General features: G+C 57.6%; 6 protein-coding genes across 6 annotated transcripts; all 6 read right to left on the bottom strand.

The window, feature by feature from the left end:
- Positions 1–2,734: 2,734 nt before the first annotated feature.
- On the bottom strand, positions 2,735–10,210 carry LMJF_04_1180 (conserved hypothetical protein; the record flags this gene model as incomplete). Its single annotated transcript, XM_883536.1, has 1 exon — positions 2,735–10,210. One exon carries the CDS (start codon positions 10,208–10,210, stop codon positions 2,735–2,737), a length of 7,476 nt encoding a protein of 2,491 aa, XP_888629.1.
- Positions 10,211–11,488: 1,278 nt separating this feature from the next.
- LMJF_04_1190 (putative tRNA nucleotidyltransferase) lies at positions 11,489–13,060 on the bottom strand (the record flags this gene model as incomplete). The annotated part of the gene is made up of 1 exon (XM_883537.1): positions 11,489–13,060. The coding sequence occupies one exon, from the start codon at positions 13,058–13,060 to the stop codon at positions 11,489–11,491; it is 1,572 nt and encodes a 523-aa protein (XP_888630.1).
- An 874-nt stretch (positions 13,061–13,934) lies between these two features.
- On the bottom strand, positions 13,935–14,498 carry LMJF_04_1200 (conserved hypothetical protein; the record flags this gene model as incomplete). The annotated part of the gene is made up of 1 exon (XM_883538.2): positions 13,935–14,498. The coding sequence occupies one exon, from the start codon at positions 14,496–14,498 to the stop codon at positions 13,935–13,937; it is 564 nt and encodes a 187-aa protein (XP_888631.2).
- Positions 14,499–19,317: 4,819 nt separating this feature from the next.
- On the bottom strand, positions 19,318–20,424 carry LMJF_04_1210 (putative casein kinase I; the record flags this gene model as incomplete). Its single annotated transcript, XM_883539.1, has 1 exon — positions 19,318–20,424. The coding sequence occupies one exon, from the start codon at positions 20,422–20,424 to the stop codon at positions 19,318–19,320; it is 1,107 nt and encodes a 368-aa protein (XP_888632.1).
- A 979-nt stretch (positions 20,425–21,403) lies between these two features.
- On the bottom strand, positions 21,404–24,589 carry LMJF_04_1220 (conserved hypothetical protein; the record flags this gene model as incomplete). Its single annotated transcript, XM_883540.1, has 1 exon — positions 21,404–24,589. The coding sequence occupies one exon, from the start codon at positions 24,587–24,589 to the stop codon at positions 21,404–21,406; it is 3,186 nt and encodes a 1,061-aa protein (XP_888633.1).
- Positions 24,590–25,775: 1,186 nt separating this feature from the next.
- Positions 25,776–26,906, bottom strand: ACT (actin; the record flags this gene model as incomplete). The annotated part of the gene is made up of 1 exon (XM_883541.1): positions 25,776–26,906. The coding sequence occupies one exon, from the start codon at positions 26,904–26,906 to the stop codon at positions 25,776–25,778; it is 1,131 nt and encodes a 376-aa protein (XP_888634.1).
- Between the last annotated feature and the right edge of the window lie 689 nt (positions 26,907–27,595).

The following is a 27,595-nucleotide window of genomic DNA, read 5'->3' on the forward strand; positions in this document are numbered from 1 at the left end:
GCAGATCAGAGCTACACGCGGGAGGAAGGGGAAGGCAAGGAAGACGAGCACAAATCTACTGCCTTCTGCTTATCAACAACAAAGGCAACGAAAAGGTGCGCTTGAGGAGATGTCCGTTGAGGAGGAGGAAAGACGCAGGCGAGCAGGAGGACGAGGTTGATCACACAGACACGCAACTCGGTGGCTGGCACGGAAAGGGAGAGGGGAAAAAGCGGGAGAGGATGGGGAGGGAGGTGAAACAGGGAAAAGACGTGTTGACGGCTGAAACCTCAGTCTATCAGTGGGATAGGTGGGGAGGGGAGGATTAGAGGGTGGGAAGGAGGAGGAGAGGGGCGCTAGTGTGGGTGTAAGTGTGCGAGGGGGAGAGGAAAGGCGAAAGGAATAAGTGAGATGAGATAGGGGAAAGACAAGACGCACAATCACGCGCACACATGCAAACGAAAAGTCGGCAACACACGAGAATGAGAGGAGGAAAGTGTCGACGCCACGCGAATGCGAAATCGCAATACAGGCAGAGAGAGGGAGAGCAAGGCGGTGGTCAGAAGAGAGAGAGAAGAGGAGAGGAGAGGAGAAGTGTAACGCACAACGCACAAAGAAGAGGAGGGGGACACAATCAAATCAAAACGTGGGAGGGAGGGAGGTGTCACGGGCGGCGGTGGAGGAGGGGAGAGGAGGGGGGGGGGGGCGAACAACTACAGAAGAACACAGACAAACAACTCAAAGCAAATATAAAAACAAAACAAAACACAACGACGGCGAACGCACAGAAACACGCAGACGCACAAAAAAGGAAACGCTCAACAAAACTCCGGTACACTCGGTGAGAGAGTCGTGGGCAGAGAGAGAGAGAGACACACACACACACACCACTCACGTGCAAACTTGCGGGTATGTCTCAAGATCCAACACAACAAGAGAGATGGTAAAAGAACGTCAAACAATAAGAGAGAGAGAGAGAGGAAAGTCCAGATGGAGGAGGGTTTACCGCGCGTTTTATTCCTTTGTTTGGTTGTTTTTCTTTGTTTTCCGCTCTCCTTTCCCTTTATATATTTATATTTATATGTCTGTCTGTCTGTCTGTCTGTGTGTGTGTGTGTGTCTGTGTGTGTGTGTGTATATGTGTGTGTGTGTATGTGTCGTGGATCTCCAAGAGACCACTTCCTGCGCTGCTGACGGAGGCTGTAAGAGTGTGTGTGTGGAGGGGGGGGGAGGTAGGGGGGACCGTGATCCTACGTGGTATCGTTGTATCTGAGAGAGCGAGCGAGTGGAATGGTGAAGTGATGAGCGCGCGCAAACACACAGAAAGAGAAAAGGTGGCGAGCTTGGTGGTTACAGAAATGAGGAACAGGAGGGGAGAGGAAGGGTTGAATAGTGGTAGGGGGAGAACTGAAACTTCTCCGCAAGTGTGTGTGAGTGTGTTGGGGTGGGGTGGGGGGTTCGTGTACGGGGAGAGGGAGGAGCACCCGGGCATAGGGAACATGGTAGAGAGAAAGGGAGGACAAGGAGGTGGTGGTGGTGGGTAGGGGAAGGGGTTGGGGACCTACAGGACAGCGTCACAGACGGAGATAGGGTGTAGGAGCATTGCGTACAACGTGCACCCACAAACACATCAGTGTAGACAGAGCTACACGGAGGGCGTCACTGACACACACCCGCATCCGCACGGAGGCGGCGGCAACTATGGCCATCTGCAACATCGAAGAGTCTAGCCACGGAGAGACGACACGATAGTCACAGAGAAAGGAAGGACAGAAGCCTTGCTGCCCCATCGGACGTACTGTCACGTGCGTGCACGCAGAGGCGGCGCCGTGAAGTGGCACTCGTATTTCGTTCGGTTGCCTCTATACCCTGATGACGAAGGGTCCAACTCAGCGTGGTATCACAGGGTCCAGTGCCCGCTCTGCGAGGAAACCAAGAAGCCCCCCCCCCTCCCCCGACCTCTGCTGGTGCCGAGCCACCTCTGGTGGTGAGAGGGCGACGCCTCTACCGCCTAGACAGGCCCAGAGCGGTGCACCGCTCCCCATGTCGGCGCTCAAGCGCTGGACGGCGCTGCGTCGGAGCTGGCTGCCACGGTGGACGCGTTTGCACGATTTATACAAGGGGCACAGCGCCAGCGTGACTTGAGCGCGTCCCACTCGGCCCTCGCAGCCTACTGGTGGGGGCGGAGGGGGAGGGAGAGGGGGGCTGCGAGGGCCGAGTGGGGGGGGGGAGGAGGAGAGCTCGAGGCAGAGGCCGTGCTCCGATGGGCCGGCGGCCGGCGGCGTAGCGTCGAGTCTGGTTCACGTTCTAAGCAGAGCGGGGCACGTTGAAAAACAAGAACCAAAGGAGAGGCCGGCGGTTTCGGCGTTCGCCACGGATGCCAGGCCATTTTCGGTTTGCGAACAGGGGAAGATAACGGCTCTTTCACACACGCTCAAGCATGTCGCACCTCCGCACCAAAGTCGCTCCACTTCAACGCCCCGCTTAACAGGCGTAGTGGCCAAAGCGCAGCCGGAGAAGTGGCAAAGAGAAGATGGAGGGAGCTGGCCAAGCACATTCGTGTGTGATTGTCATTGCGTGCGCTCAAGGGACAGGATGAGGGGGGAGGGGTGCTCAGGTTTCCAGACGACCGAAAAGAGCGACGCTATCATCAAGAACATAGGCGGTCATGATGTCAGTCACCATTTTGCCTCCTTTCCCTCCCCGCTTTCGCTGTCACGATCAATGTAGCTCGAGTCGCACTGGGATGTGCGTGCTTACGTAAAGAGATCTTGCTCTAGCTGCTGCATGCGCTTAGCAATACTAGCCATGAGCCTGCTCTGCTGTCGATCCACGAAGACATTACCAATCGACACACGTGGGGCCGGCGTAAAAGGCACGCCCGGGGCAGGGACATAAGGCGTGGCGGTAGCTGCTGGGCGCACCTTCGCTGGCCTCGACGTCGCTCGGTACATGGCGTAGCGCTCCTCATGCTTGCGATGACAGCGTCCCGGCGCCTGTGCGGGCGATGAAAAGCGTCGCTGCCCAGCGTGAGGCTTGGGCGCCGGCGAGCGCACCGGCACCCTGCGTCGAGGAGAAGCTGCTGCTCTCGTGTGCGATGGAGCAGCGCTCGCGTTACGCCGGGTCTCGTACCGACCACCACTCTCCACGAACAAACTGCCCAGATCACCCAGCTGAGTAGCCACTCGAGGTGCACTCACGTTGGAAGGCATGTCTCGTGGAGGGTCAACGGTGGTGCACTCCACTGTTTCACAGACATGCAGACTCGGCACCTCACCTCCGGCAGCCCGCTCAGCATGAAAACTTGCACTGGGCGGAAACGCCCCCTTCGGCGTCGCGGACCGAAGCACTGTCGGCTCATCGATGGGGACAGAGGAAACGGAGGTGAACATGGAGGAGGCGCGCGGTGTTGCGTATGAGACGACCGGTGCAGTTAGCACTGAAGCTGTGGGTCCTGGCGCCCGCCCCGGCTGCGGCGGTTTCGCTGTCTGAGGCATGGAGGTAGAGAGCGATACCGCTCCGAGTGGGTTGCTCGACGGCAAGTGCTGGGTTAAGTCCCGTGAGAGCAGCGCCTCCTCTGCCGACCCCGCTGATGTCCCGGCCTGCGCTGTGAAATGCAACGAGGACGGCGGCACCACGGCCGTCGTCGACGTGAATGATGCGAGCGGCGCGGCAGGTGGAGCGTCTGCCGGTGAGCCCTCGACTGTATTGGCCGCGGACAACTGTGACGCCCACACACTCGAGGATTTCTTTGCGTCAGTGGCGGCCTTTTCCTCGAACCTCTGCGGCAGCTCCGCCAGCTGTCGCTCAATTGCAGCAGTGCGCTGGCGCATCGCTGATATCAGGGCGATCCCCTCCGCCGTGAGTGCCTCGGCTGTCTTGTTCCGCTCGTATCGCTCGATGACTTCACGCGTCTCTTTAACGGCTCTGTCCATGGCTTCAGCCGACGCGCTGCTTGCCATGAGCTCCGCGTTGAGTCGCTGTAGGTCGGACAAAATATCTTTCATTCCTTCGCGCTCCCGCACCGAGATCGCGGATGGTGGCACAGGGGCGGCGGCTGCAGCAGCCGTGGACGCAGCGGAGCCGCCCGTCGCCGCCCATGGCACGCCAACGCTCTCCCTCAGTTGCGGCGGCGTCTGGGTCGCACCGGTGGCAGTCACACCTGGCGGCGCCGCTTGAGAGGTTGCGGAGCATACGGTGGGCACTGGCGGCTCCTCGCCACCGGCACGGGCGGCGGCCAGCTGCAACTCCAGGAGCTGGTGGTTGAGGGCGAGAAGCTCATTGCGTTGTTTGATGTTGTTCTGCACGAGCTGCGCCTGTTCCACCGGGCTCAGTCCATGACGCTGCTGGAAAGCCGCGGCAGCAGCTGTGGACGCAGCGGAGCCGCCCGTCGCCGCCCATGGCACGCCAACGCTCTCCCTCAGTTGCGGCGGCGTCTGGGTCGCACCGGTGGCAGTCACACCTGGCGGCGCCGCTTGAGAGGTTGCGGAGCATACGGTGGGCACTGGCGGCTCCTCGCCACCGGCACGGGCGGCGGCCAGCGGCCTCTCCAGGAGCTGGTGGTTGAGGGCGAGAAGCTCATTGCGTTGTTTGATGTTGTTCTGCACGAGCTGCGCCTGTTCCACCGGGCTCAGTCCATGACGCTGCTGGGAAGCCGCGGTGACGCTGCAGAGGGTCTCCTCGACCCGTCGATAGAAGCCATCTTTTTCAGCCCTGCATTTTTCCATAATAGCTTCAGCTTTCCGGAGGAACTCCTCTTGCTGCTGGATCAGCCGCGCTATCCTTGCACTGTCGACAGCAGTTGTCACTGCAGGGGCCGTGGAGGGGCGGTCTGCCGTCGGAGGTGCTGCAGCCGGAACAGATGCAGTCGTCACGGCGTGTAAAGGTGTGCTTCCAGTCTGTCGAGCCAGCAGGTTGTCAGTGTAGCGGCGGAAGTCGCTCATTTGCGCAGGGCTCAGCACAGCGGGGGCGCGTATAGGAAGAGCCGTTGGCGCCGGCAGTGGAGTCACGGTGGCCGGAGCAGGCGGTGCAGATGTGGTAGCGACTGGTGTCGCAACACCGACAGAGGGAAAGGCGATCGCTTCAGCGGCACGAACGGGCACAGGTGCGCTCGTGGCGGTAGCCTGCAAGGTGGCAGCATCCACTGCCGGTGGAGCGACCCCGGCCGGTGGGCGCGGCACTTGCGGATATGCATGCCCCACCTCGACAAACCGCACCGGCTGCGCCGCCTCTGCTGCACATGGCACTCGCGTGTCACGATGCTCGAGCTGCGCTGGCGCAGGCTGCGAGGGGAGACGCACGAGCGGTCGACAAGCTGGAAACACACTCGTCGCAGGCAGTGGCGGCACATTCAGCAGGGCGCCCACGCCGGGGCGACTGGTGGTCTGCAGGGGCACCGTGCCCTGTCCATCAACGTAGCGGACGCGGTCGCCGTCTAATGTGTACAGCCGCACTCGCGACGCCTGCTGTCCCTTTGACGCGAAGGGAAAGGTCAACAGGGAGAACGGGGTCGCCTTGGGCGACGGCGCCGCCAGTGACATTCGCGCGGGCTGCGCGCGGAGGGTCGCCGGCTCCTCTGGGGGCTGCAGGCGAGCCGAAAAGCCCAGTAGAGCTGGCCGCGCCGCAGCGGCTGTCGGCACTTTCGCGGTGACCAGCGGCGACCGCACATACGGTGCAGTTGTTTCCTTCGCCGTCCCGCTCCACTGAACGCGCACTGGCGTAGTATCGTCGGCAGCCTCGCCTCGCCTCCCGGCCGAGCGGCCGCGGTAGTCGACGCGCATCGCTCGGCCGCAGCAGCGGCACCTCTTTCTTGCTCTGTGTTGCGCTTGCGAGCGGGCAGCGGCATACCGGTGCTTGCAGAGGTGCCACTCCGAGTCACTCCAGCTGCTACCGACACTCTCCGCCGCCGTTTGACTGCCGCCTCTCGCGTAGCAACAGCGGTGAAATGACTCGAGCGTGGCGACCGGGTCGACATAGTTGCTGGCCGATGTGGTGTACGTCGTGGCCGAGTCGGAGCTCTCGCCGTTGTCGTCGGCGGTGGCGGGAGACGTGGAGTTCGCGGTGGCACACTCTACCTTTACGTCCAACGCGCGAGGACGGCTTGGTGTCGTCTCTAGCGTGTCCCACCACGCCACGCTGGTTGGAGAGTACAGACCACTCCGCGTCGGGACCGCCGGTGCAGCTGGCGCCGCTACCGCAGCAGAAGCAGCAGCAGCAGCAGCAGCGCCCGCGTCTGCGGCGCTGCTGGCTTGCTCCGTCGGCATCGCCTCACTCGTGCCGGTGCGCACCGCAGCCTCGGGTTCGGCGCTTAACGAGGGAAGCGGCGCAGATGTCGCTGTGTCTACAGCGGGTGCGACAGCCACCTGTGCATCTTCATGCTGTGGCTTTGCGGTAGCATTTTCGGGGGTGGCGATGGCTTCGCGCGGGGCCTCCTCATGCTGCTGGGCACGATCCACGCGCTGCTGCACACAGAGATACGCGCCGTCGCTTTCCGCCGGTGTCGCGTCTATCACTGCGTGCATCCGCACCGGAGGGCGCAATCGGTAGATATGTGCATAGAGGGGAAGCGCGAGCTCCTCGGACAGCGCCGGCGGCTGGTCCCCACCCTGTCCCGTCGTCCCCACCTCAGATGCCGCGAGCTGGACTCGAGCTAGAGCTGCCGCACAAGCACGATCAAGAGCATCGGGTATACGCTCCAGCGTCCACAGTGCGTCGACCCACGTGGCAGCAAAAAGGTGACGTCGCTCTGGCAACGAGTACAAACGACTCCAGTCGGGCAGCGACGCGTCGCGCTGGCGGGAAAAGATGAAGAAAGCGGTACTCATCGATAGCGCCGGGCTACGGCCTTCCGCTCCGGCCGCTGCATCGCGGTGCTCTGCCTGGCCTGCGAGAGCGCCAACGGCAGACTCCGCCGCTGTAACAGCCCTCTGCATATCCCCCTCTTCCGCTGTCGTTGTGGAAGACGCGCCACGGCTCTGCAGGGTGTCCAGTAGGGTGTAGAAGTCGCGCTTGAGCGCCGCGCTGCTGCTTTCATGCACATTCGACAGCTGCATCAGGCGCACTAGGTACGGTGCCCACGTTGGCTTGATGGCAGCTGCGCGTCTCACAGATGACATAAACTTCCACTGGAACCACTCGAGCGGCAATGGGCCGCCCTTGATCAGGTAGAGAGTCTCCAGCACGCCTTGGCAGTCCCTTACAGCGGCATCGCTCGTCGTCCAACTAGCCGATTCAGCGCTTACTGACAGGCTCGTGTCTTCCTCGGCCGCCATCGAGTACTGCACGAGGCACAAAATGCGGAAGCACAGAACCAGCGTGCGCGATACCATTGTCCCCTCTGTCGAAGCAGACGCCGCACGGGCGGCAGACGCCAATGAGATGCTGGCGGAGATGCGGTAGCTCTCGGCCACATCACGCACACGGTAGGGAGACAGGGAGTCGATCTGGGCCCACAAGGCAGATGTCTGCGCCAGCGCCGCTTGCAGACGAATCCGGCCCACGTCCGTCGCCTGCCAGTTGGCGCCCTTTTCGGCTTCACTATTCTTCGTCGAGATGCAGGCAGCCACTGCCGAGGCGTAATTCTGGATAGCGGCCAGCAACAGTTCTGTCTGGTGGAAGAGGATGGTTACCAGCGCGGTGGTGCAAAACTCCTCGGAGAGGGTGTGCGACAGACTCCGAAAAAAGGCGGCATCCACGCCGCGCTGCGCTGCACACAACATGTGGCAGAGAGTCGCCGTGAGGGTGAAGCTGTCGCTGCCGCCCTTGCGCAGCAGACTGGCAACCCATTCGGTGGTCGACTGCGTCAGCGTGGCGACGCACTCCTCAAACCAAGTTCGATTGCTGGAAAGCGGCGTCAAAGCATCCACGGCGTGGCGCAGCACGGGAGAAAACAGCTGCAGGAAGGCGTTCAGGCAATGCTGCCGCCCCCCAATGCCGAGCGTGAGCAGTGCTACATCGGGCCGAAATGACGCGTCAGCGGAGGAGACGCAGAGGAGATCGCCTGCCAAGCCCAGCGCAGTTTCGAACTCCTTCTGGCTCGCGAAAGTGTGCGGCTGGATCGCGACGCACACGCCAACCTGCGGTCGTTGAAGAGACACACGCAACCCGCGCACCTCGTCAGCGATTACAAACACACTGAGGTCTAGACAGCTCGCCACGAGCACGCATCCCATGCAGTGTACGCAGTCTGCCACGCCGGCCTGAGAGGCCACAACGCAGGTACCGTTCGAAAGGGTTTCGGTGTTCACCATGCGCCGCACAATCTCCTCGGCTAAGGCCACCGGCGCCACACCTGCCGCCAACCCATCGAGGACGTACATCGCCTCTGCGGGAACGGTCGCCGTCGGTGCGGCGATCACGTCTTGCACCTCTGTCGACACCACAGCCCGGACACCATCCCCTACGAGTGCCGCCCCGCTGGGAGAGGCAAAGCTGCTCTGCCGGTACGTGTCGGCCAGCTGCAGAAAGAACGCGTCAGTGTACCGCAGTTGGTTCTCTCTGCCACGCTTCACGAGGGCTTTCTGGAGAAGGGAGGTGAGTGCCCAGAGATAGCTCCACTCCGGCTCCCGGATCGGCTCGGCCATCTGCAGCAGCTGCTCGTACACGCGCTGGATCAGCATCACCTCCTGCTGCGAGGTACCCACGTAGCGCAGGTGTGGCAGGATATGGCGAAAGAACACATCTGGTAGGTCGTGGTGGTAAGCGCGCACAGAGAGCTGCTGCAACGACTGCAAACACAGACGCAGTGCTGCAGCTCCGACTTCAGCTTCTCCTGCCATGCCGCGGCCAGCTGTCTCGCCGGTGCCGCCTTCCACCGCCAGGTCGGGTGGTGCCGGCACCGCCTCGCTAAAAGCAGCGGACGTCACGCGCAAGAAGAGCCCGACAGTCCCGTTAGTGCAGAGAACCTCTGTTTCGTTGTTCACAGGTATGAGCCGCGCTGGCAGTGTTATCGCTGTCGTCATTTTCTTGGACGACTTTTTCGCCAGTGGCACGGGGAGCATCAACATGGAGCAGTCCGCGCCGTCGATGCTGAGCGACACCGACACTACCTGCCCGAAGTGCTCACAGCAGTACACCCTCATGTCATCGCTCAACACCAGTGAGACCCGGGCACCTTGAGGTCGGTGCGGGCTCGGAATCGAGAGCGTGCATGCACTTATTGGTCGATGCAACCCCGCCACCGTGGCGCAGCTCGTCATCAGCTCCGACCCGAACATCGAGTGACGCATGTGCAGGAGACAGCTGGACTGCTCCCCCAACACAACGACAGTGTACACCGCTGTCGCCTCATCCACGTGGGTAAGGCACGGCTGCGGCATCACCCGGACGTCGCCACTGACGCGCTCGACGCATTGACTCTGAAAGACTCGCACCGCCGCAACCCCGGAGCCGCGCGTCGGCAGAATGACCTCACGGACTGTTACACACAGGAGAGGCGGTACGGTGGCCGATACCTGCGCCGACAAGTTGGCGCTGCTCGCAGAGATGCGATCGAACGTCGAGAGAGCCAAGGGAAGGGAAGGGGCGACAACGGCGGAGGTGTGATCGACAGGCGCGTCTATGTCGCAGTGCACAAACCGCACGTCGCGGCCGCCTTCTGGTACGTGGATGCACGGCATGGAGCCGACTGCAGCCTCCATCCTCCACTTGCGCCACGTGTTTTTTGCCAAGTGGGCGACCACCGCGTACACATCGCCGCGCTGGTTGACAAAAACAGCTGCGAGGACGTGCCCCTCGAGGGTCTGGCGAAGTACCGCCTGCCGCACCGTCACTAGCTGTCCTTCCTTCGTGGTTGTCTTCGTTCTCTCTCCATCGTGCAAGACATCCGCCATCAAGCCAGACAGCTCCTTTTTGTAGAGGGTAGGCTTGCTACTCAACTTCTGCGGGTTGCGCGAATCGTGCGCGATGAGCGCAAATCCCAGCCGCTTGCCTCTGTGGTGAGCGAAGAAGACGCCAGAGTGCGTGGCGGTGGTGCAGACGTAGAGGACTTTGTGCAGGCCTTTTCCACTCTTCTTGAAGTTTCTGGACCCCTTCCATCCCAGCCACACAACGAAATCCTGCTCTGGTTGCTTGACGCACTTCAGCGCGATCGGGGCAGCTACAACCGCACCCTTAACCAAGGACTTCTGCTTTGGCACCTCTGTGAGAGAGATGGTGCCGACCACATTCATGAAGCCGGTCTTTCCTGGGCGCCACCACACGGCGCTGTAGGAGCTCAAGCACATCGCGTTCATGTCTCACCGGAGGCACACAACAAGGGAAACACTCGGCTTTGAACACAACAACTACACCACAAGGGAGGGAAGCACAGACAGAGCCTCCAGATCTGCAGAAGGAGGAGGAGCAGGGAGGGGGGATGCTGCCGGTGGCAGGAGACCAGTGAAGCAGACGCTGCGTAGCGGAAGGAAAGCCGTTGAGGCCCAAAGCACAACCAGGAGGCGAGAAAAAACAGAGAAGAGCAGCAGCAGCAGCGACGCGAAGAGCAACAACAACAAAAGAAAGAAACGCCCCTTGCCCACAAGGCGTGCGTGGCAGAGGAAGGGAGGGGGAAGGGCAGAGATGTGGTCAACTGTTTCTATGGCAATTCGAATGTATGTTTCACGGATCTCCGATGGTCACCTGCCATCAAGCCTGCGTGTCGCTGGCACAGCAAGGGCGGGAGGGGAGGGGGGGGGACAGTGGCGAGGATGACCACTATGTGATTATGTGCCTGTATGTATAAGTGTGTGGGGATGTATATGCGTGCGTCAGTGAACGCGGCCGTCTCTGCGCCTGTGTGTATGTGTATGTGTATGAGTCGACTCAGAGACAGCCGAAGGCGCAACGAAAAAAAAGGGGGAAAAAGAGGTCGTGACTCGCTGCCTGCGACGCACCTCCCGCGCTCTTCCCCAGTCTCTCACGTGACTGTTGTTGCTTTGTGTACGCGAAAAATGCAACAGAAGGTGCCACGGTGTCTGCAGATGCTGAACACGTCCCGCTCTGCCTATGTGAGCACAAGATAGAGAGAAAAAGAGGAGGAGGGGCAGCGTTCTGCGCAGTGCGCCGATGATTGAGCACCCGAACCTACCCTGGGCAGCACGAAGAAGACAGGGGAAGGAAAGGCAACGATAGGAGGAAGAGCAGAGCGGGCAGTGCATTGCATGCAGAACAGAGCAACATGTGTGAGAGAGGCTATCGCCACCCGTTCGCTCGAGACAAAGCGGGACCAGCGAAGAGAGAGAGAGAGAGACGCCCGCTCTTCCACTGATCGGCATGCACCGGATGGGAAGGGGTGGCGACACGTCAGTCCATCGTAGCGTCGAAAGCTGGGTGGTAACGGAGCCCAGTATCATTTCTTCTTCGGTTTGGGATGTTGATTATCTTCTCTTTCCACAGTACACTGCTAGGCGCAGCCAATGCCCCCACGCCCGTTTCGTGTGCACCGCGCAGCTGCACAGCTGCCATGCGGATTAGGACCTGGAATCAAGCCTCCTGCGGCACCAACAACGGTGTCCCGCTCAATGACGGCTGCGTCACATCTGCGCACCCTCCACCAGCCACTGCGCAACGTCTTCAGGCGTCATTCGGGGGCAGAGCACGAGCTTGAGCCGCATCTTTAGCAGCGTTGTTCCAACGTTCTTGGGTGGAATGCCGTACACCTTCTGCAGGTCCTTTCCATTGATGGGCAGCCTCAGCTGGAAGGCATCCAGCAGCACGGGGTGCTCGGCGACCCGCGCCCACGCCGCGGAGAAGTCGCTCGTAGCCTGCTGTATTCTGCCCCCTGACAGTAGGTGAGCTGATTCCTCGATTAACATGTAGACTAGCAGAACAACTTGGAGGGCATGACGAAAGACGTGCTTGTCGTTCAGGATGTTCAAGGCGTCAAACACCTTTCTCACTGTTTCGGGGCGAAGCGTCTCGGCAGCGAGCTCATCCATCCTCATGGACTGCGCGTGGAGATGGTTGTACGCGTCGATCAAGCGCCGCACACAGTCGCAGCTCGCCAACGGAAGCTTCAGCCCATTCATACAGACATTGCGCACCGTCTCCTCAACACCCTCCGTCGCACCACGAAAGAAGGGAATGACGAGAAAGAAGAGAGCCACCTCCACTCGCTGCCCCTCGGACAACTCGGCCGCCGCGCCGATATTGGCGAGGCACGGCAAGCCGACAGCGCTCAGTCGCATCACTGTCTCCAGCCTCTTCGATCCATCCGGATAAAGATCTACCAACCTCTCCACTCGCTCGATCTCATTTGACAGCTGCTTCTTGCCGGGCACCTGCCGCATCACCACACTGACCAGTAAGACGTGCTGCAGAATGTGCATGCCATGCAGCAGCGCAATGCACCGCTCCGGGTGAGCGGCTGCCATCATCTTCACAAACTCCTTCCCGACACGCTCCCGAGACACCTTCTGCTGAAGCACTTGAAGCAGGGAATCATCCACGCAGCTGGTGATCGACTCATCCAGAGAAAAGTTGAGCGCGCCTAGCTGACCAACAAAACGCACGCCGCGCAGCAGGCGAAGTGGGTCGTCCATGAAAGTCGTCCGCGGCTCCAGCGGGCACCGGATGATGCGTAGGCGCAGGTCCTCCAAGCCGGTGGTGTAGTCCTCCACCATGCCGGTGTGCAAGTTGTAGAAGAGAGCGTTGATGGTGAAGTCGCGACGCTGCGCATCCTCCACGGGGGCCGCCGGGCGCACTTGGGGAATGCGCGACTCATTTGTGTACACGTCCGTGCGCAGAGCACAGAGCTCTACCGGGATTTCGTGAACACGTACCGTGGCAGTTTCAATGTGCTTGGAGAGGGCCGGGTTGGCTCGAATGACGCTCACTGTGTGGCCCCGGCCGCCGTGAGCCAGCTGGTACTCGGATACGCGGTGGGCGAAGGCTTCGCCTGTGACGATCTTCGCGCCTGCGTGGGTCTCGATGGCAATGTCAATGTCGTTCGAGTGCAAACCGAGCAACATGTCCCGCACCCACCCACCCGCTACACGCAGCGTTGCCTTGAGCTTGTTTTCTGCAGCCACGCTGAGCAGAAAGTCAAAGACGCTTTGATGTGCCGGGGGGATGCCGGCCTCCAGTCGCACTACCCTCGGCAACATCGACCTCGGCGAAAGAGGTGTGCGTGGTGGGGAGGGGTAGAGACTGCGTGTGTGTGCGTGTGTGAGAGAGAGAGAGAGAGCAAGAGCCTCACAGCCTCGTCGATGATAAACCTCACCGCTGTACTGTAACCAGCATCCACGCTGCGAGGAATGAAAGGGACGAGAGGAAGACGGAGGAACGCCACCAGGCCGGGCGGAATACACCGAGTATTACGTATGTACGTGTGGGGAAGGGGATAGATGAGGAAGAGGGAATACGCCCACTTGACAGTGAGGAGGTGTAAAGTGGCGGGCAAGGCCTCGTGGGAGTCAAAGGGTTTGGTACAATACCATGCCTTCAGCAGCCTGCCATTGCACTCAACCATGGAAATCAGAACGAGGAGCGGAGAAGTGGCGGCGAGGCGCTCAGCATTCACATTCCCCTCGCTCTCACGTACTTTCATTGGCCAGCTCTCCTCCTCACCGCCTTTCATCCTCCGATCGACCCCCTCGTACCCGTCGCGAGTGTGTCGCAATGGCAGTAGTGAGAGGAAGAGGGAGAGATATGCGCCGATCTAGTGAGAAACTAATGAAGAGGGTACAACGTAGACGCATGCGCAGTCGCCATGCAACTGTTGCTTGTTTCAAATTCGGGTAGCGCTACTTCATGTTTCTTTTGTTGTTGCTTGTTTCCAGGCCTGTGTGTGTGTGTGTGTGTGTGTGTGTCTCTCTCTCTCTCAGAGGCAGAGGAGCAGCTGATGTACATCAAAGAGTAAACTCCGATCTCTCCGTCCTTTTCTTTTCGCGCAGCAAAGCGCGGTAAGGAAGATTGTGTGGGAAAAGGCCACGTGTTGACATGTGGCGTGCAACAGGGAGAGGTAGAAAGACGCGCCTCTTAGCTCACGAGGATGGAAGCACGGACTTGCTTCTGCCTCGTGCTGCGCTTTGAGGCGAGCATGTCAAGCAGCTTGACTCTCCATTGCACCGGTATTTTAGTGTTTTCGAAAACGACCACTTGAAGTTGGCGGTGGTGCTCGATAAGTCCGAAGAGGGCCACAGCCGCCCCTTCGCTGATAAAGTTGTCAGAGAGTTCAATGAACTCGAAGTTCGGCATGTTGGCCGCACTAGCGCACAACAGCTCTACTCCGCGATTGCGCAAGCCGTTCTCGGAGAGGATGAGGGCGCGCACGTTAGGCATCTTTTCGATAGTGGCAAGGATAGGCGCGATACCCTTGTCCCCCACATAATTTCGGCTAAGGTCAACCGTGTCCTCGGCATAATCGACGCCGCATCGGTCAGGCAGGAAGCTTGTAAAGCCGCTATTGGGCCGCAGCCCCATCTCCGCACACGATCGTATGTACACTTCTTGAAGGGACAGTGAACGCATCTTGGTGCGGTTGGCAACAGGCTTGCGCACACTCTTGCCACCAGGAGGCTTGGTGGGGCGCTTCGGCGGCATCGTGTGAGAAGGTCGTCGAGGCCGCACAACGAAACCGGAGCACAGTAGAAAGCACACACAAACACACACACTTTTCAGCCCCACAACCAATTAAAAATCGGAAAAGTCGCAGGCAGCTGCGGTAGAGAAGGGGGAGAGCAGGCGCGCTTCGATCTATCCCACAATATGTGCAAGCAGGAGACAGTGTTAGGAAAGAGAACGAAGGAAGGAGAGTGCGGTGCCGCGCACGAGACACGAAAGATGCTTCACATATGAAGGAACATACTGAAGAAAGAAACTGGGCCAAGAGTACATCCATCACTGTGGTCTCACTACTCCGTCTGTGTGTGTGCGTGTGGAGGGGGGGGGAAGTCTGTAGCTCAATGCATTTGAGGCACGCCTGTAGTGTGCAAGGTTTTGAAGATGGCCCACATGGCAGCCCAAGGGGGCCATCCACGAAGCCGACAAAAAAACAAAGAGGGGGGAAAGGGAAGCGGGCGCCTCTTTCCTATTACTTTTTTTTTTGTTACCTCACTTCCCTCATGGGGCACTGTCCTCTTTGTCGGTGGGTGTGGGAATCGTTAGACTACTACTTTACGCAAGCCCGAGACAGTGACAAAACGAAAACAACAGCACACCGCTTTTCAGTAAGAGAACACCGCAGGCAAAGGAGAGCCGAACACGGATGGTGCACACGTCTGCACCTCGTCCCCCAAAGAAAGCGAACACCAGTAGGTGTTGGGGGAGATCGGCTCCGCGACAGGCACGTGTACTTTCTGCCCCACGACACTAAACCGATCGCTATCACGCACAGTAGAAAGAAGAGAGACCAGCGAACGAAAAAGACCAGCGACGCGGAGCCGAAACAGAAAGGACTTGTGCCGTCAGCGCGGCGTCTGCCCTCCATGCTCGTCACTTGCAGAATGCTTCCCTGTGCCTACGCAGCAGAGAAGCCTCGTACGCACCACACCGCTTCTCCCTTGCCAGGAGGCTCAGAAGTTCCACCACTTCGTGGGGCAGGTCCCTTTGGTAATGGTGCCGTCTGCCGTAATTGTGGTCTGAAGGCGACGCTGCCCCGACACAAAGGAGAAAAGCGCCAGCACGCAGCCCACTCCGCAAAGCCCGGTAAGTCTGTATATGTGCTGGAGAGCGTTGTTGCGAGTGCGGTCACCACGACAGAAGGTGGTCTCTTCGTGACCCATCGGCTCCTTGATGAGCTGATGGCCTAGACGTCGAGCGCAACGCCGGAACATTTGCTCGATGAAGCAGCGCGCGGGAAGGGTTGAGGCTAACGAAGGAAGAAAAAGGCAAGACGAGCCCGTGGTGGTGCCCTCTGACAGACGTGGGAGGTGTGTGATGCGTCTCACCTCTAGGCGGATAGTAGAAGTCCTTGTGTAACCGGAAGAGGAGATGAGCGCGTGTGAATCTTTGCGGGAACGAGCAAAGGGGGAGAACGTCCGCAGTTGGCGGGGGGGGGGGTGCACGGGAAAGGGATGGTGGGGCAGAGAGGGGGAAGGCAAACGAGAAGGGTTTCAGCAGCGTGAAGAGATCCGCGCTAAATGCGAAAAAAAGACGTGATTCTACCCTTCTCCCAAACACGAGCCGATGAGACATCCTCCGGCCTGCAGTAAGCTGCACGAGCGCAGTCATAGATAGCCACACCGGACGACGCGATCAAGGTTCGCCAGACACTCTAGCATACAGTCTATCTGCACCGGCGTCAGTCCAGCTGACACACGCACACAGACAAAGACGCGCCTGCCTCAACAGCGTGAAAGAGAAGAGAGATCATCTTCAGACGTTCTGCAGTTTGAAAAGGGGTAATGCTCACATCCTCGAAACCAGTTACGTGTACGTCACACATATTTCTTTTCGTCGTCACTTCCAGAGCTCCATGCGGGACATATAATATTGGTGTTCATGAGGGCCCTGCATTTACAAGGCTCACTGGACAGAGACAGGATAGTGCCCTCGCTGGAGAGAGAGAGGCGTGCGGAGGCGCACAGAGAAGAGAGAAAACGAGGTGAAAAGTGAGCCGTGATGATGTAGAGAAGCAAAAAGGTGAAATACACGCACGCGGTGAAAGAAAAAAACAAAGAGGAAGGGGGCACCGGAGAAAAGCAGCAGCATGTTTATAGTCGGGAAAAATGGAAAGTGAGAGAGGTACACAAAAAGGGAAGAGCGAAGAAAGTCCTTGGTTTGTCGTTACCTTTGTCTTCAAAAGTGTTGGATATTCATGTGCATGGCTGCCACACTTCGTTCAGTTTTACCTGCCCACTTGACGGTCTGTCTCAATTCTCCTTCCCTACCTCTCTTCCTTTCTTGTAAGGAGAGGTTCTTTGTTGCGCTAGGGTTGCTGAAAAAAGGCCCCGCGTGCGAGAGAGAAACTATACAAGATGCGGCAGATGCAGCTGTGACTTGATTCATGCGTTCTGTTCTCCTGGCATTCGTTGACGCACCCTTCTCGGGGAACCTGCGCAAGAAAAAAAAGAGAAAAAAGGAAGGAGAAGAAAAACTAGACAAGTATGCTCTCACATGCGCATACACCGAAAAGGAGAAGGGAGTACCCCTGAGGCTCTCATCCATGATTCGTAAAATGTCGCAGAAAAGAAACACACATGCATACACACAGCCTGAATCACGCTTGCTCGCGCACACACAGCACGATGCAGCATGAAAAGAGAGTGGAAAAACGACGAGAACGAGCGGGCAACGGGGATGTCAAGTTTGCTGCTGTTCCTTGCGTGTCACCGGCGACACCTCTTTCAATTCACCAGCCCCGCCCCCACTAACCCTGCAGAGCGCGCTTGGTAAAGGCTTCGTACGGGCTGTGCGCAGCGTGAGCGCGCGTGTACACATGTGTAAATACGCGTTGCAACCTCCACAGGCATCTCCTTCTACACCCGCACGCACACTTTCAAGCGAAAAATGTGATACTTGGCATGGAAGTTATGCAATGTGATCAGAAAAACAAGCACAGGGCAACTCACTGGAGTGCGGATGTGAGTGTGTATACACGTCTGCATCGCTGAAAAGCAATAAAAACAACACACATAGAGACACGTAAACAGAAACACACAGAGAACAGATAAGAATATAGTCGAGAGAAGCTGCTCAGGTATAAGTCATGCCGTTGCTTCTCTTCGTCCCAAATTCACAGGGAAGAAACACGGAGCTGGTTGCCAAAGGATCCCTTGTTCGGTACGAGTGCGAGATTCTGTGCGCCGTGGAGGAGATGAGCGGCCTCACCTTTTCCCTTTTCTTTATTCCGCCAAAAGCTTGAGTTCTGTGACACCTGAGAAGTATTCTGCCCCCCTCCTCCCGGGAAGCTCGCTGCCGCGTAAAGAACCCCAGCGCGAAGATAATGAGCACACATCCGTTTCTGACGCTCAAAGGGTGCAAGAAAGCGAGAAAGAAGCCCACGAAAGAGACAACTAACACAGCAGAGAAACAGAGAAAAGAGACGAGGGAGAAAACGACTTGACCAGTCACGTTAGTACAGCAACTGGTGCAAAGCAGTAAAGCACGGGCGCACATCAAGAGACGGAGGAGGAAGACACATACACGCACCACAGAAAGCATGCTAAATAAAAACGTGTGCACACTCACACACACACACACACAACATGCACAACAACAGGGGGAGAAGAAGTCCCTCCTCATTGATCAAGGACACAGCAAAAGAGAAGAACGAAATGCGTCAACCACACAAGGCGCATCGCTCTCTCTTCTGCTCTGGGCGGTGGGGAGATGAAGGGACGAGTGGGGGGTAGGGTATATCAGCCGAAGGCACTCAGTGACAAAAAACAATCTTGATTCGTTTCGTAAGATTATAGAAGTTTGGGGGAGGGCAGATCTGCATGGCTCTGTCACATTGAGAGGTGCAAGAGTATGAACGAAGTGAGAGACAAGAAAAACAGGGGGAAGGTCTGTACATTCGCACTCATATATGGATGTGCGACGATGAATAGGTAAACAAAGTGAGGCGCAGGAGCATAGGTTTAAAAAGAAAAAGGGATCATTTTCATTCAAGGTGGGTGGGTCGTGGTGTGAACTACGCCACATCAATCAGAACGAAAAAAAAAGACCACAGAGGTGGAAGTAGTGTTATCTTGAATATGCCTATACTACGATCGACCGCTAAACTCAGCAGACACACACACACACACACACATGGGTGTGCCGAATGGCGCGGCAGCTAAGGCCCACGTCGTACGTGGTGCGCTGTGATAAGGGTTACAGAAAAATGTGCGGCCTGGTGGATATACAAATGTATGATGGGGGCCATAGGACAGGTAAACCACAAAAACGAGACTCAGGAACGCGCGACAACAGAGCGGAGAAAGTCGGGGAGGAGGGTCTTTGATTGTCGGGTGTAATACAAACGATGAAAACGCACACGTACAAAACGCAAAGAAACGGCCAGGAGGGCGAACGACGGAGGGTGAGGGACAGGGAGAAGACAAGCACACGAAGGCAATACAAAAGCGGGTGTGCGAGGAACAACAGGAAAAGGGGGGAAAGGAGAGGAAAAGTAGCACACATAGGAAGGAAGGAGAACCGAGAAGAAAGCACGCACACAAACACAAATGGGCTGGCGCCAGCCTTTTACGTTTTTTTAACTGCGAAATGTACAGAATAAGAAAGCAGAACGACATCGCACCCAAAAAGGGGGACAGAGAGAGAGAGAGAGAGAGAGTAGGGAGTGGGAAAGATTTGTGTGTGCGCGTGGGGGATCGAAAGGAGACTCAAGAAACGAGACAGGCGGCGAGATGCGAGACAAAGGCAACATCGGACGTTACCACATACCTGTGTTTACATGTGGTCGGTGGCAGCAATATTATGCGCCGTGGCCACCGATGCTGAAGATGTTCTCTGGCGGGTTGCTGCTGCCAAAGCCAGAGAACATACCCTTGCCATCCGCACCGCTGAGCATATTTGGTTGGTTTGCAGCGTTGGCGTTTGCAGGAGCGATCTCGTCGCGCGGCGAAAGCGACTGACGAGTCGGCTTGCTAGCTGGCACGTTCCAATCAAAGACGTAGTCCATCGTTTCGCGGGGGCTCATGGAGTCTAAAACGGACTGGAGAAGGGCGTGGCACATGTCGTACTGTGGGGTCTCGGCAAACTCCATGTTTCGGGAGTAGAAGAGAAGGTGCTCAAAAACCTGAGGGCACTTGGCGCAAATCTGGCTATAGCTCAAATCAGCCTTGATCTGACCGATCTTGCGCTCCTTGGCCGAAAGGTCCTTGATGTTGAGGCCCGACCACGGCAGGCGACCACGATACATGTAAATCATGATGTACACTAGCTGCTCCAGGTCGTCACGGCGGCTCTGCGAGTATCCCTGATGCGTCCGCAGCGAAGCGAAGCGCGAGGTACCCAAGAAGTACCGACCAGTGAACATGTCACGGTGCTTTCCATCGGAGCCGATGAATTTGGAGCTTAGGCCAAAATCAATCATGAAGATGCGATTCGAGAAGGAGCCTTTGCCGACAAGGAAGTTGTCCGTCTTCAGGTCACGGTGCACGTAGCCCACAGAGTGGATGTACTCGAGGCGCGACAGCATCTGGCCCGCCAGCATGACAGTTGTCTTGAGAGAGAAGCGGCCCAACCTCTCGTGGAAGTCCTCGAGCGATGCGCCGTGCATCGACATGATCAGCATGCGGTAGTCGCCCTCCTGTCCAAAGTACTTCAGTGTCGCAATGCCGGAAATGCCATCCTTCGTGGGGGTCTTCTGAATGTCCTGCATTACGCGCGCCTCGTGGAAGAGAAACGAGTTGCGGCCGTTATTCTTTTCCATCTTCACTGCCACCATCTCGTTGCTGGACGTCTGAATGGCCGCGTAGACTTCGCCGAAGCCACCCTTGCCGAGCAGCTTCGTGAGGAAAAAGCGTCCTTGAAAGATGGACTTGATGGCGGGTGCCACCTCCGAAGATATCTCTGGCATCGTGATCGACAAAGCGCTTCGTCTCGCTTTATATCAGCTGCACGAGTGTATGAAGGCGAGAACAAAGGCGGAGAAGAGAGAAGGGAGGAAGGGAGCTCGGCGAACGCGAGGATTTCTGGGATTGCTCTGCTGGTGGGCCAATTATAGAATAGGGGGGGGGGCGACAGAGATTGGAACGGGCCTCGGCGCAAGTTAGGTGACAACGCTCTTTGTATTTGGTGTCGTACTCCGCGGCGCCGCGTGGGTAGGTACTGCCACAGCAACGGAGTGCAGAGGTGCGTATGTAGAGGTACGAGCGAGGTAATGACGGGTGAAGCACTCGATTTCTCTTTCCTTTAATATCTGTCAAAGGGTGAAGTGGGTACGGGAGAGGTGATGATAGCACAGCAGAGATTGCACACGCTCAAGCAAAAAGGGAGAGCGCAATGAGAGAAGCGGGATGAGACGTCGATGCAGGGAACACGCCACCCTACAACAAGGGAAAACATGAAAAAGTAGGGCTGTGAAGGCGGCACGCAAGAAGAGGGCAACAGCATCTCCGCTCGTAAAACATCCGCGGATGTCACTGCGTATCTGTTCACACCCTTCACGTCTTGTCAACAGCGACGCCGCGGCGCTCGACTAGCGGGATGCGAACGAAACAAACGGCCGAAACATCTCCTAACCTACACGCTGTTCGACAGAGCACCATGAAAGCTCATTCGCCCGCTGCACCTTGTCCCCAGCAGCAACGGGGACCGACGCACCGCGTAGAAGCCCGCATCCATCCTATTGTGAACCACTTCCTCAGCTTGCTTGCTTTGGATCGAGTATTTCGTGCATTCCTGGGCACGCATGCGTGCATCTATTTGCGTATGCGTGTAGAGTGTCTCATTGATTCATCTCGCATGACGTTCAGAAGAAACACGTGAAAGACGCTTAAAAAAAAAGCAACGAAGCCGAAGCAACGACAAAAACACACGGTACGTCACGGCACACTCTACAGCTGGCGCAGCTTCTCCAGCTGCTCCATCGCGGCGGGCCAATACGATATGGGCAGCCGTCTCTCTAGCTTGAAGTAGTTGCTTTGGTTCAGTGACATTGCTCGAAGTCCTTTGCATAATTTCTCCTTCTCCACCGCCGGCGTCGTGCTCGTTGTCTCGGAGGAGCGCGGCGTCGCCGGCGGGGAGTCGTCGTCGTCCGCCATGTCCGCCCACGACTTGCCCTGCAGCTTCACCATGAGTGCAAAGCGGGGATCTGTCTCCATCTTATGCGCCACTAGCTGCTTATGATGCTCCTGGGCGTACATTTTTGCCTTCTTGGTCAACGGATCGTACTCCTGGGAGATGAACTGCTGCAGCTCCGCGAGGGACATCTCCTCGCGGACAATCATCGAGTTTCGGTTATTTTGCAGAATCGCGGAGAGGATTGTCGGAAACAAAATGTGCCGCGCATTGGAGAAGTAGGTGATGGGCAGCACGTTCAGCATCGTTCCCAGGAGTGGCTTCTTCTTCCCCCACCCCATCATGTCTTGGAGCGGTGCGTCGTCGAAGCAGAGGTAACCGACGAGGAGAATGCACTCGTGCAGGGTCGCGCGCAGGTGGTAGTGCTTGCCGCCTAACTTCTGCGAATCGCCCAGATCGGAGCTGCTGCTGCAAGGGAAGGCTGGGAAACTGTTCAACGTGATGCCGAACTGCAGCGCCTCTGTGAAGGAGCTTTTGATGCCCTTTCCAGTCGCCCCCTCGGCGTCCTCCGAGGCCGGAACTGTCTCCAGCTCCTCGAGGTGGCCGTGGATGAACATGAAAAATCCGTTGAGAATGTGAAACAGCTCCGTGCGAGTGATGAGCGCTGGCAGCGAGTCCGCAGAGGGGGTGCGTTTCATTTCGCCCTTCCTCTCTTGCATCGCCTCCATGGCGGCCCCCGCGTCGGTCGAACCGTCGTGCAGCAGCTCTTGGAACTTCGTCAGCTGCCAGCGCGCGAGCGTGTTGAGGGTGCGAAACAGGCAAAACAGTATAGTCACCCGTTCGCATGAAAGGCTCGCATCACTCTCCCGCAGCGGCGATCCGTTCGGCGTCAGCATGTTCTGCAGCAGCGTAAAGAGGGACGTCGTGATTTGCTGAAACCAGTTCCGCTTTACCTCTCCTTTTCGACGGGTTACCACGCTCAGTTCTGTGTGAATAATGCACAGGGCGGTGTAGGCAAGTTGCAGCTCACCTTCCTCTGTGCACGTTTGAAGCACTGCGATGCAGACGCGGTCAACACCGACAACCTCCATCTCGTTGAGTAGCTGGTCCCGCACCGGCGCCAACTTCGCTGCTCCCTGTGACTCCGCGCTGATACGCTCAAGACACGTGCCCAGCACTTCCATTGTGCAGCGGAGAGCATCGGCGTTCTGCTGAAGGATCAGCGCGTGAGCCTCATCACGCAGGCAGGTCAACAGCAACACCGTGCAGCCACTCTTGATGAAGTACACCACGTTCTCTCTTCCCTCCTTCTCATCCACAAACCACGACAGCAAGATGTCGGTTGTCTGCCTCATGACCCCAAAGTCGCGCGCTTTCCGAGCCTCCACGAGTACCTTGACCAGTGTCTCGAACGCGTAGAAGTAGCGCACGAATTCGTAGTCCACATCCCCGAGAGTTGCAGCGGTGATTTCACTCAAGGGATGCCTGCACTGCACCACTGACGGCGTCGCCACGGCTGAAGCGAGACGACTAAAAACGACGCGCAGCCTGCTGCGATTCAAATCTTTGGTGGGGTGCGCCGACATCTTTCGGTACGTGTCCGCAAACACCTTGCCGTGGTGCGCAGCTGTGATGGACAGACGCGACAAGCGCGACGCTTGCTGTTCCACCTCCTGCTCTGACAGGGGCGGCATCATCTCCTCCAACGTTGTCCGAGCCGCCAGCTCCCTGTCCCGACGCTCCTTCGCCTCGCGCAGCTTCTGCTCCTGCCGCTCCAGTTTCTGCTGCCGCCTCTCCCGCTGCTCCTCCAACAGATGAGCGCTCTGCTGAAACTTTTCCTCCGTCTTGCGACTCTTCGCCTCCGCCTCTGCGGTGGTGTCGACGTGGTGTTGCTGCACCTTCTTCTCCCACTCTCGTGCCTTCTGCTGCTTCACTTCCTGGTCCACTTTCTTCTGCTCGTCGACGCGGCGAAGATTGTCAACACGGTGCTGTTCGCGCTGCTGCTGCTTCTCCTGTCGCTCCTGGCTTAAGTTTCGGCGACGCTCAGCGGCGGCTCGCACAGCCTCCTGCCGCTCCTGTGCCTGCTTTTGCAGTTTCTCTCGCATCTGCTCCTGGTTATGCTCCACATCGCTCATTTTCTTGTCCAATAGAAGCGCTTTGTTCTGCTGCCGCAGCTCCTTCGTGAGTAGCACCTCCTCCACACGGGAGTGGGCGCGCTGGGCCTTCTCGCGAGTCTGCCGCCGCGCCTCCTCCGCACGGCGCACTCCGTTGTCCATCCGATCCTGCGTCTCCATCCGCTGCTTTGTTTCAGCCTCCTCGCGCCGCGCTTTGGCGCGCAGGCTTCGGGCATCGGCCACCTCCGACTTCTGCTTCATCTCCTGCAGAATATCGAACCGCCGCTCCTCTGCCTGTCTCTGACGCTCCTCCGCGCGCAGCGCGGATGCGTACCGAGCAGCCTCCACGTCGCCCCTTGTCTGCACCTCTGCCCGCACAGGAGAGTGCTTGGGAGACGTAAGCTTCTGCTTGAGGAGCGCCGCTTTGTAATTTTTGGGACCCTGGCTCACCGTGGTGGCGGAGGCCCGCACAGCTTCGCCTAACGCGTCGTCAGCCTCCCTGTTCGAAGGCGTCGCCAGCGTGTTCACTAAAGAGTTGACTTGGTTGCGCATGGAGAGATTCATTCTGCGCGCTTCAATGCGCCGCTCCACCTTGACGGTCTTGAGCGCCTTCAGGCAGTCCTCCGTTACGGCGATAAATTCATCTATGTCATGTAAATGCGCATGGTTTTCCAAGTTGTACAAAACTTCGTACACAACGGACTTGAGCTTGCCAATAAGCAAGAAACTAGAAATCGCGTTGCCCTCGCTGCTATTTAGTACACTGCTGTTGACTGCCGCGAAGTTGCCCTGCCTGCTTGTGCGAGGGTCGGGGTACTCGGCATCGCCATTGCCCAAGACAGTTGGCATCGTGCCCTCTGGCACAGCATTTCGACCATTTTCGGCCATCCGCTCGAGGTGCGATACGCAAACGCAAGCAAACACAAGAGAGCCAAAAGAAGAAAAAGCCTGATGGAACACACTGGCTCATGCGGTGGCACCTCAAACTATACGCGGGTGCAGAGAAACCAAAACAAATCCGATTGTCTTTACTATGAATAGGGGCTGTGTGTGCGTGTGTTTGTGTGGGTGTGTTCATGTCTCACGTGATGACCAGAACGAGGAAGAAAAAGGGTAGAAGCCGGAAAAAAAATACGTAACGAGTGGCACTAATTCATAGAGAGTCCCTTCCTTGCACATACAAAGCGACACCGGCGCTGCATGCCTGCTAATGAGAACCAACTGACCACTTGTATGGAGAGGAGAAGATCATGACCAGGCTGTGCTCATGGTCACGTATCACGCGACGTGCGATTGATGCCGATCATCAGCGACACCACCCGACATCCCTGTAGCCCTCGTAGGGCCGCGACTGCCATCGTGCCGGCACGCGAGGAGCCCGCGCACTAGGCGCATCGCTAGTAAAACTTAAAAGGATACTTGAAGAAGATCGGCGCCAGCCTACTCCCCGGCACAAAAAAAAAACACGTAACGACGTGTCAACCTTTTTCTTCTTCCCTTGCCTTGAGGCTCTGCATGAGGGTAATTGTGTGTAGGATGTCCGTCGCCGCTACATGCGAGCTCGCAATCTACCTCGTCGGGAATACCACGCTTTCCCGCGCAGAATGCTGCTTGGCGTCAGCATTCGTACCTGGCAGGGAGGCTAGAGGCCGCGCAAGACGGCAAGAGCAAAGAGGGCCCGTCAGAGAAGAGCACGTGCTCCGTACATCTGAACCGTTTGTGGGGACTGGTGGAGTGGACACACGGGACGCACTTTTACCCCGATGGAGAAAAACCGGAGAGAAATAAAAACAACCTCAAAGCGAGACCAGACGGGGAAAACCGGGCGGATGAAGACAATCAGAGTTCCTTGAAAAATAAATATGAAAGACAAACAAAACAAAACGATGATTGAAAGTAGAGCAACGCACACTCTAACCAAAAATAAACACGAGAGCCAGGCAGTACAGAGGACAAAATCCCAGTGCTGCCAAAGCTACCGCGCGCACGCTAGCTCCACTGTGCCCAATCTCACTAGCGTCTTCCGGTCGCGCAAAGTTCTCTGCACTCCAGCTGCCCAGTCGGGTGAGGACCTTCAGAAGCACTTGTTGTGCACGATGCTTGGGCCAGACTCGTCGTACTCGCTCTTCTTCACCCACATTGTCTGGAAGGTCGTCAGCGATGACAAAATCGAGCCGCCGATCCACACGCTGTATTTGCGCTCCGGCGGCGCAACCACCTTCGGCTTTATCGACGACGGCGCCAGGTTCGAGATCTCCTTCGCCAGGCGCTCCGGAAGGTTGAGGAACATGGTCGAGCCACCGGACAGCACGATGTTCCCGTACAGCTCGCGCCGCACATCAATGTCACACTTATTGATGGACTGGTACACCATCTCCGGGAAGCCGGGAGCCTCGTCGAGACCAATGAGCGACGGCTTGAACAGCACCTCTGGGCAGCGGAAGCGCTGATTGCCCACCATCATGACGTTGCCGTCCGGCAGCTCAAACGCCTCCTCGTTCGCCGACTTGGCGCTGTTCGTCATCTCCTCCTCAAAGTCCAGCGCTACGTAGCACAGCTGCTCCTTCACGTTGCGCACAATCTCCTTCTCCGCGGTCGTCGTGAACGTCGTACCCGTCTCCATCATGATCTTCATCAGGTACTCCGTCAGGTCGCGGCCAGCCATGTCCACACGCCGCACCGCGTGCGGCAGGGAGTAGCCCTCGTAGATTGGAACGGTGTGCGTCACGCCATCGCCCGCATCAAGCACAATACCGGTGGTGCGGCCAGAGGAATACAGGGACAGCACAGCCTGAATTCCAATGTACAGCGACGGCACATTGAACGTCTCGAACATGATTTGCGTCATCTTCTCACGGTTCTGCTTCGGGTTCATCGGCGCTTCCGTCAACAGCACGTTGTGCTGCTCGGGGTTCACGCGCAGCTCGTTGTAGAAGGTATGGTGCCAGATCTTCTCCATGTCATCCCAGTTTGTCACAATTCCGTGCTCGATCGGGTACTTCAGCGACAGCACGCCGCGCTTCGACTGCGCCTCGTCGCCAACATAAACCGTCTTGTTCGCGCTCCCCATCATGGCCTGCATGTTCTTCGGGCGGCCCACGATCGAAGGGAAAACGTGGCGAGGAGCGTCATCGCCAGAGAAGCCGGCCTTCACCATGCCGGAACCGTTATCGCAGACGATGGAGCTCTGCTCGTTGTCAGCCATTTTCTTCGTTGAGAAAAATAACCGGGAATAAGCTGTTTTTAATGACGAGTGTACAGGCAAGATATCTAGAAATCTGTCATGCAAGTGCGAGAGAGAACCAAGCAGGAGAAGCGTCGAGACAATAAATGCTTTATAGGAAAAAACCCCGCACTGAAAGGCAAGCATGGTATTCGACCTACACCGATGCGCGACGAAAACATTGCAGGACGAGGGGCCGAGATCTACGCACTCAGTGAAAAACAATATTCAAACACTTCAGCCGAAGGTACAACTCAGCTACACGGCTGGCATCTTCTGCCTTTTCCCCTTCTCGGATAATCCCTCACCAGAAACAACATCTCCAACGCCCACAACCGCACTTGCGACCAGCTAGAAGGGTCCCTTCACGCGCTGCTTCAGCAGCGAGTCACATAATTTGAATACCCCAGTCACACTCACACCTAAGCCTCAACAACGAGTACCTCGCCAGATGAGACGCGACGCGACCTCTCCGGCAGCATTTTGCAGCATACGGCAACTTCTGATACGCTAGCAAAGTAGCTCCATGTTTTTCTTTCGTTGCAAAGGCAGCTTTCTGAGCGAAATCCACAAGCAGGCTCACGCACGAAAATGACCACAAGACGAGAAGCTCAAAAGCCGTAAAAAGGGTCTCCGACGTACAGAACCTCACATCCGTCCAACGAAGCAAC

The sequence above is a fragment of the Leishmania major genome, chromosome 4 (genome assembly GCF_000002725.2).
Source record: "Leishmania major strain Friedlin complete genome, chromosome 4".
Classification (NCBI taxonomy): Eukaryota; Euglenozoa; class Kinetoplastea; order Trypanosomatida; family Trypanosomatidae; genus Leishmania; species Leishmania major.